Source organism: Quercus lobata, chromosome 9 (genome assembly GCF_001633185.2).
Source record: "Quercus lobata isolate SW786 chromosome 9, ValleyOak3.0 Primary Assembly, whole genome shotgun sequence".
Taxonomy (NCBI): domain Eukaryota; kingdom Viridiplantae; phylum Streptophyta; class Magnoliopsida; order Fagales; family Fagaceae; genus Quercus; species Quercus lobata.
In genome coordinates, this window is record NC_044912.1 from 22,485,477 (window position 1) to 22,493,973 (window position 8,497).

The 8,497-nt window shown below is 38.0% G+C and overlaps 2 protein-coding genes across 2 annotated transcripts; both read right to left on the reverse strand.

Moving 5' to 3' along the window:
* Positions 1 to 4,762: 4,762 nt before the first annotated feature.
* LOC115959478 (MDIS1-interacting receptor like kinase 2-like) lies at positions 4,763 to 5,527 on the reverse strand. Its single transcript, XM_031077895.1, has 2 exons — positions 5,216 to 5,527; positions 4,763 to 5,138 (listed from the first exon to the last, which is right to left on the reverse strand). The coding sequence occupies exons 1-2, from the start codon at positions 5,385 to 5,387 to the stop codon at positions 4,828 to 4,830; spliced, it is 483 nt and encodes a 160-aa protein (XP_030933755.1). The 5' UTR covers positions 5,388 to 5,527; the 3' UTR covers positions 4,763 to 4,827.
* A 711-nt stretch (positions 5,528 to 6,238) lies between these two features.
* LOC115961403 (MDIS1-interacting receptor like kinase 2-like) lies at positions 6,239 to 6,670 on the reverse strand. The gene has a single exon (XM_031080390.1). The coding sequence runs from the start codon at positions 6,668 to 6,670 to the stop codon at positions 6,239 to 6,241; it is 432 nt and encodes a 143-aa protein (XP_030936250.1).
* Between the last annotated feature and the right edge of the window lie 1,827 nt (positions 6,671 to 8,497).

An 8,497-nucleotide genomic window follows, 5' to 3' on the forward strand; every position in this document is an offset into this window, starting at 1 on the left:
TTTTCCGATCGTCTACACTGCCAACCCAGTCAGCATCTGAATACCCGACAAGACAAGCATTTGAGTCTTTTGAATACCACAGACCATAGTTTGAAGTACCATTCACATATCGAATGATTCGCTTAGCAGCAGTCAGGTGAGATTCCTCCGGATTAGCTTGGTATCTGGCACAAACGCCAACACTGAATGCAATGTCTGGTCTACTGGCTGTAAGATAGAGTAAACTCCCAATGATGCTCCTATATAAGGTAGAACTTACTTCTACTCTGGAAGAATCAACATTCAGTTTAGTGGATGAGCTCATGGGAGTGGAGGCATGTTTTTTGGAGTCTAGTCCAAACTTCTTGACAATATTTCTAGCATACTTCTCTTGTGATACAAATATACCCTCCTTCTGTTGTTTGACTTGAAGACCCAAGAAAAATGTGAGTTCCCCCACCATACTCATCTCAAATTCCTTATTCATCTCCTCAGAAAATTCAATAGCACGATCTTCAATGGTTGCCCCAAACACTATGTCATCAACATAAACTTGTGCCACAAGGAGATAATCTTCATCATTTTTGACAAACAGAGTTCGGTCGACATACACCCTTTTGAATCCTCTATCTAGAAGGTAATGTGTAAGCCGCTCGTACCAGGCTCTAGGTGCTTGTTTTAAGCCATAAAGGGCTTTCTTCAATCTCAATACATGATCTGAAAAGTGAGGATCCTCATATCCTTTTGGTTGCTCAACAAACACTTCTTCATTTCGATATCCATTCAGAAATGCACACTTTACATCCATTTGATAGAGTTTGAAATTCAAAGTGCATGCAATGGACATGAGGATTCGAATGGATTCGAGTCTTGCCACAGGAGCGAAGGATTCATCAAAGTCTACTCCTTGTACTTGTGTGTATCCTTGAGCTACTAACCGAGATTTGTTTCGAATTATCTCTCCATCTTCATCAGTTTTGTTTTTGAAAATCCATTTTATGCCTATAACATGAACGTTTTCAAGCCTTGGAGCAAGTTCCCACACATCATTCCTCACAAACTGATTCAGCTCTTCATGCATTGACTCAACCCAATTCTCATCTTGAAGGGCCTCTTCAACCCTTTTTGGTTCAAACTGCGCAAGATAGCAGTGATATGCTACATGATTGGCTAACAGGATGTTTCCTTTTCTGAGGCGAAGACCTTCATTTAGAGACCCTATGATGTTGCTTTCCGAATGGTTCTTAATTACTCTTGAAGATGGCTTCTTTGATGTGGAGACTTCATCACTTCGAGAGATAGGAGGATGAACTTTCGGAGGAGTAAGAGGACTTAATGTTCTAGACATCGATCTCGTTTCCATTCTTAGGTTGATGGGAGTCGATTCTTCTTCTGGTGTAGGTTCTTCACCTTCTATATCAAGAGCTTCGACCTCAACATTGGGCTCTTTGGTGCTCGGCCCTTCTCCATCATCAATCATCTCCCCCTTAGATAAGGCATCATCAATCTTGACATTTATGGACTCCATCACTGTCTTAGTTCTCTTATTAAAAACTCTATACGCTCAACTCGTAGTAGAGTACCCAAGAAAAATACCCTCATCACTTCTCGCATCAAACTTCCCAAGATTCTCCCGATCATTTAGGACATAGCATTTACTTCCAAACACCCGGAAATACTTCACTCTAGGCTTCTTTCCATTCCAAATCTCATAGGTGGTCTTTTTTGTACCTACTCGGAAACATATTCTATTGCCAATGTGACACGAGGTGTTGACAGCTTCTCCCCAAAATTTTTGAGGTATTTGCTTGTTAAGTAACATGACTCTTGCCATTTCCTGAATCATTCGATTTTTTCTCTCTACCACTCCATTTTGTTGTGGAGTTTTTGGGGCTGAAAATTCTCTTTTGATTCCATTCTTTTCACAGAAAGACTCGAATCTTGCATTCTCAAATTCCCTCCCATGATCACTTCTAATTTTGGCAATAGGGACCCCTTTTTCGTTTTGTAGTTTCTTGCACAGAATCTCCAACCTCTCACATGCTTCTGATTTTTCTCTAAGGAATTCAACCCAAGTGTATCTTCAGTAATCATCCACAATGACCATAATGTATCTCTTTCCCCCTAGGCTTTCGGTTCTGGTAGGCCCCATTAGATCAACATGAAGTAACTCCAAACACCGAGAAGTAGCAATCACATTCACCTTGTGATGACTTGCCTTTGTTTGCTTCCCCATTTGGCATGCACCACAAATGGTCTTTTTCACCTTTCCAAACTTAGGAAGTCCCTCAACTGCTTCAAGTTTGGACACTTTTGCTACTTGTTTGAAGTTGGCATGCCCAAATCTGTGATGCCATAGCTCCAACATATCCACACGAGCACTTCTACACGATATGGGTGCCATGGGAACTATTCCATAACAGTTATCTGTAGTCCGATTTCCCTCCAAAACCTAAATCCCATCTTCATTGATGATCAAGCATCCCTTCTTAGAGAATTGTACCAGGAAATCATCATCACAAATTTGAGTGATGCTCAGCAGATTTGCCTTCTGCCCTTTTATGTATAACACATCTTTCAACAGCGGTAATCCAAGTATCTCAATGGTTCCTTTGCCTAGGACTTGAGCATGACTTCCATCACCAAAGGTCACATAGTCACCAACCTTTTCTTTGAGTGTCTTAAACAGTGACTTATCTCCTGTCATATGGCGAGAACACCCACTGTCAAGATACCACAAACATGCATTAAACACCTTCAATGAGGTATGCACAAATAAGCTAACATGAGACAAACATTCTTGACCTTCAAACAAAAACTCATTATCAGTTTTCATGCTTCTTTCAGATTGACTATTCATTTTTAGACTCTCAATCATCTCACACAACATTCTATTCTTTCTTTTATATTTCTTGATCAATGATTTAGATTCAGATATGCTACTGTGTAAGACATGATTCTGATTTTCAAAATATTCTAGCATGTGAACAAATATCCTAGCATGTTTCTTAGTTTTTAACAACTCTACAAGATCATTAGTAAAACACCCTTCAGACATATGCATAGAGTCATTTTCACAAACACTTAAGCTACAATTCAGCATGGTATTTTCCAAAACAGCTACCACAGCACAGGGGTCTAGGATCACACTTAGGTAATAAACCACAACAAGTGTACCCGCTCTGATACCAATTGAAAGTTCAAATATGTGTATAAACACCCTTGAACGTTTAGACCTCCAAATTACAACTTAACCAATTCAAGCATTATGTCAAACAACTAGTGTGCGAAAAATTAACATAAGCTATAATATGGAATTGGTAAAACTATCTAAGCCAAATTAAAATCACAACCCACAACAGATAATAAAAAGGCAAAGATAAAAGGGGAAGGAAGATGCAAACACAAAGACAACACGTGATGTGTTATCGAAGAGGAAACCGAAGCCCTCGGAGTAAAACCTCTCCGCCGCCCTCCAAGCGGTAAACAATCCACTAGAAAATATAGTTGGGATACATGAACAGCAATAGACCCTCCAAGCCTAATCTATCCAGTGCACCTAAGCCCTCCAAGCTTCTTGCTCCAACGAGGTTACGCCAAATCTTTTTCTTTTCTAACTTCCTGGATTCCGCTATTAGACCGTAGCATCAACCAATGAAGATTGGTTCTTTCCTAACTGCTTCCCAGAAATCCAAACAGCCCTCTCACAGTGATGAATATGGTGAGAACAAGGTTAGGTAAAATGTCTCTCAAGGATTTGACAATGGAGAGGAAGAGAGTTGAGGAATTTGAAGAGACTCTAATGTATAGATTGTTGGTGAATCAATCTTGTTTTTCTTTAGGGTTTTTCTCTCAAAATTCTCTCTGAAAACTCTCTTACGTTTGTGGGTAAAATGGGTATTTATACTGGAGTGGGAGAGGAATGTAAAACGTCAGGATTTACAAAACAGGGGTGGCTCGCGGCTTGACCTCGCGACTTGACTAAGTCGCGAGATCCAATCGCGAGATAACCGTATGGCCAGTTGTCTTGTTTTGTCCTGTAGTGCTCCAGCTAGCATGACTGTTCACCTTCCGGCATGCTTGGCATGTGTGCTGCGTCTGGCGGCTTGCAACCGCGAGTCACCCACGAGGCCAAGCCGCGAGTCTCTATTTTCTTGCACACTCTTGAGCAAACTTCACTCAATCTCACTCACTATCCTTACAACAAGCCCACCTAAATACAGGGTTACTAAATGCTGAAATATAAGCAAATTTGGCACGGAATAAAGCCAATTAGATGGTTGAATAAATTCAACCTTACAAATTTAAATATATATATTAAATAAAAACATATATTTAGATATCTACGCACACATTTGAGATATAATGACAAAAGGTAAAATCTATCCTTGTCTAGTCAACTCTTCAACGTAACAAAAACACACTCATAACAAGACATGTTAGGTGAGACAAAAAATTTTGCCATCCTCGTGTCAATTTCTACTGCCATTCATGTTACACGACACCAACTATTGACATTGTTAGATTAAATGAATAAATTCATTATCTCCTATATATTAATTTAAACTTTTGAAAGAATTAGTAATTTAACATGATATCAAAGTAAAAGGTCCTAGGTTCAATCCCCTGTATCTACCTTACTATTAATTTAACAGATACAAGACTACAAAACAATCATCCAAATATGAAATTATGATACAATATTACAAAATAATCATCCAAATATGAAATTATTGTAAAATTATTAAGTACTCTTGGAATAGTTGCTTTTAGCAATCCTAAGTTTGAAAGAATATGCATTCCATACTACTCAAATACTTACTTCTCCTCTAGAGACTGTGGATGGCTCTAGGAAACTATTACACTTGGAGTTGATAACACTTGAGAAACCCTGTGCATAGTTGGTCTAGAATCTGGATTAGCATGAAAGCATGTAAGTGCCAGCTTTATGATGAGTATCAACTGATTCTCAACCTCAAGTGTGGTAGGTGGAAGGCGTATGTCTAATAAATCCCTCAACAATAAACTCTCCTCCACAAATGAAGTAGATAGAGTGGAGATGATATCGCCGGGATGCCTTCCCTTGATCACTTCAATAGCCAAAACTCCAAAGCTATAAACATCGCATTTCTCAGTTATCTTCATCATGTAAGCAAGCTCTACAAACAAACAAAATATCATGTCAATGTGTTCATATGCTCTATGTTGTACAATGATTAAAAATTCAGTATATTACTTGGTGCAATATATCCATATGTGCCGGCAAGTGAAGCCCAATTAGATGAGTCTTGATTAAGAAGTTTAGCTATGCCAAAGTCTGAAACATGAGCCACATATTCGGAGTCTAGCAAAATATTTTTGCTTGATATGTCCCTGTGAACAATTGGTGGTGAACAATCATGATGCATGTAACACAATGCATGAGCCACACTTTTGATGATATTCACCCTTTTATTCCAATCCAATTCTTTAGCTCCTCCATCATTGCTCAAAATTGTGGCCAAGCTACCACTTTTAAGGTACTCATAAATCAATAATGAGTGTTGTGAGTGTGAACAAAAGCCATGCAATTTTACAATATTTCGGTGATGTATTTCTGTTAATGCCCTTATCTCATTTATAAACTCTTTTTGCTGTGCAACCTTATCATCATGAGGAGGTAGGAGCTTCTTCACAGCTACTAGGTTTCCAGATGTTAGCTTTGCTTTGTAAACGGTTCCAAATCCTCCCTTTCCAATACAAAACTTTGCATCAAAACCTTCAGTTGATTTAATGATTTCTTTGAAAATCGCTCTTCCATCAAAAGTTGATATTGAAAACATTTCTTCAATGTGAACGTCATTTCTTGGGTCTATATGTAGACCATTCCCTTTTCTTTTTAAAAAGAAGAAAATTCCGAGGAAGGCCAATACAAGTAGAAGAGTCCGCAGAAGAGGGAAAATAATTAAGGAAATGATTCTTTGTCCCTTTTTTGAATTATGCTTTCCTTTCGCACAAGGTTGCAGTCCGGTAACATTTCCACATAGTCCTTTATTCCCTTCTAATGCTTCTATTTGAGCATCTTGAAATGCTTTGCTATTGGGAAGAGGACCCTCCAACTGATTATAGGATATGTTGACATTTGACAAGCCATGCATTTCTTCAAAAGTAGTGGGAACTAAACCAGAGAGGTTATTGTGGGAGACGTTCAACAGCTCCAAGCTTTGTAGATTGCTAATTTGTGAAGGTATCTCTCCTTCAAGCAAGTTATAACTCAAATCTAGTTGGGACAAATGAGGTAAATTACACATTTGAACTGGAATGTCTTGGCTAAATTGTTGTTGCTCAAATTCAAGTAGATTAGTTTCAGAAGGCATCCAATATTTGGTATCAACTTGCTGAATCTATTAGAGGATAGATCCAGATATTCAAGTTTTGTTAATGATCCAAGTTCTAGAGGTATATCACCTGAAAGTTGATTTCCATTCAACATCAGCTTCAACAGAGATGTCAACTTTCCAAACTTCTTTGGGAGCTCCCCGATCATCTGGTTAGAAGAAAGATCAAGCACTTGGAGTTGAATTGAGTCTGCTATTTCAGGTGGTATGCCACCTGTAATATTGTTTCCAGCAATTCGTAAGGTGGTTAGCTGTGGGCACCTACTCCAGTTTTGTGAGATTTCACCATAAAATCTATTGTAACTTAGGTCCATGTACTACAAGTTGTTGTAAACACCAAAATCTTTGGATATATTTCCAAAGAAAAGGTCTCTTTCAAGGCGAACTCTGATAAAGTTCGTGCAATTTCTCAAGGTTTTGGGTATTGGACCTATAAACTGATTGTTGAAAGCAGAAATTATTGAAGAGATCCACTTTGGCATAAGTTTTGAGGCAAAGAGCCCGTGAAGTGGTTTGTATCCAGCTGTAGCACTGTTAACTTCATCATATTTCCTATCTCTTGAGGAATCAGACCAGAAAGTTGGTTATCGCAGAGAAATAACGCTTCTAAGTTGCTCAAATTACCCAATGAAATTGGAACATTATCATTTAATTGATTAGTGTCCAATTGAAGGCTAATTAAGGACTTCAAGTTTCCTAATTCTTTAGGAATGGTTCCAGAAAGTTGATTGGCGTTTAGGTGTAACCTAGTTAGGTTGCTGAGAACACCTAACGATGTAGGAATTAAGCCAGAAAGGCTATTAAATTGAAAGCTTAAAGAAAATAGAGACGTCAAATTCCCTATTTCCGGAGGGATGAAACCAGAGAAATGATTATCATACATATGCAACCATGTAAGATTTTCTAAGCTTCCAATACTAGAAGGGATGAGACTTGTTAGGCTGTTGTTTTTCATATTAAGTTCAACTAAATTGGAGAGGTTTCCTATTTCCCTAGGAACAGAACCATAAAGTTGATTATAGGTACAAATACACCAAGTTCCTTAATTTACCTAAAGAAGCAGGAATGGAACACGAAAGGAAATTATTATTGAGTATCAAGTAGACCAGATTGCTCGAATCACCTAAAGAAGCAGGAATGCAGCCATGAAGATGGTTGGCATACAAAAAAAGGTTATTGAGAGACTTTAACTGATCGATTTCTGGAGGAATTGAGCCATTTAACTGATTATTATCAAGGTTCAACACCTCAAGATTGATCAATAGTCCAATCTGTGGTGGGATTTCCCCGATAACTTCTTAGATGACAGATCAAGATGTCTGAGTTTGGACAGATTACTTATTTCAAAAGGGACTGTACCAAAGAGTCCATTCATGCTGAAATCAAGAAATGCAAGATTGGGGAGAGATGAGAATGAAAATCATGAAGCGTACCTTTCAAGGCTGTGTTACTCTTACTCAGATTTAATCGAATAACACTTCCTGCTTGGTTGCAAGAAATGCCAAACCAACTGCATGGGATTGTTCTGGTATTCTGATTGTTTGAAGAATTTGTTGCATAATTAGGGAGAGTCCATGAAGGCAGGGGTGGCTGGGTTTCATTTTGGAGAGTGGCTTTCCAATTGAGTAGAGCATCTGCCTCTTCATTCACAGAAAGAGAAGTAACATCAAATGAGGAATGTAACATGGCCAACACAACCAGTGTAACTAGGGAAAGCACTTCTTTCGAGAAAAACACTGCAATGGTATTTGTTTTACAAGTTGCAATCTGATTCAAACTCTTATGTTAATGTGTCTAAGTTGCCGTCATTAACTTCAGCAACATTTTTGGTCGTTGTGGAAAATAAATTTGATAGTGACAATGGATCAAAGACTATGACTTTCACAATGAAACTTTTTAAGTAGATGTCATCATATGTCGTTTTATTCAAATTACTGTTTTTTCAACCTTTTTATTCAATTTTTGTAAGAAATATTGGCACTTGAAAGCTAAACATATTCTTATATTCTTATTCAGTAGTTGAGATGATGGAACTAATCAATAAAATACAGCCAATTACTGTAATCAGTCTCGTTCAAAAAGAAAAAATCAGGTAGACTATTATATGCATTGCATGAAAACTGGATCAGTGTGTTAAACAA

What these genes read in the sequence shown, in the direction of transcription:
- LOC115961403 (XM_031080390.1), bottom strand. Translation starts at nt 6,670, where the DNA reads ATGGACCTAAGTTACAATAGATTTTATGGTGAAATCTCACAAAACTGG.
- LOC115959478 (XM_031077895.1), bottom strand. Translation starts at nt 5,387, where the DNA reads ATGCATCATGATTGTTCACCACCAATTGTTCACAGGGACATATCAAGC. An exon ending in ATATGGATATATTGCACCAA is followed by an intron (nt 5,139 to 5,215) that starts GTAATATACTGA and finishes GTTTGTTTGTAG; the next exon opens with AGCTTGCTTACATGATGAAG.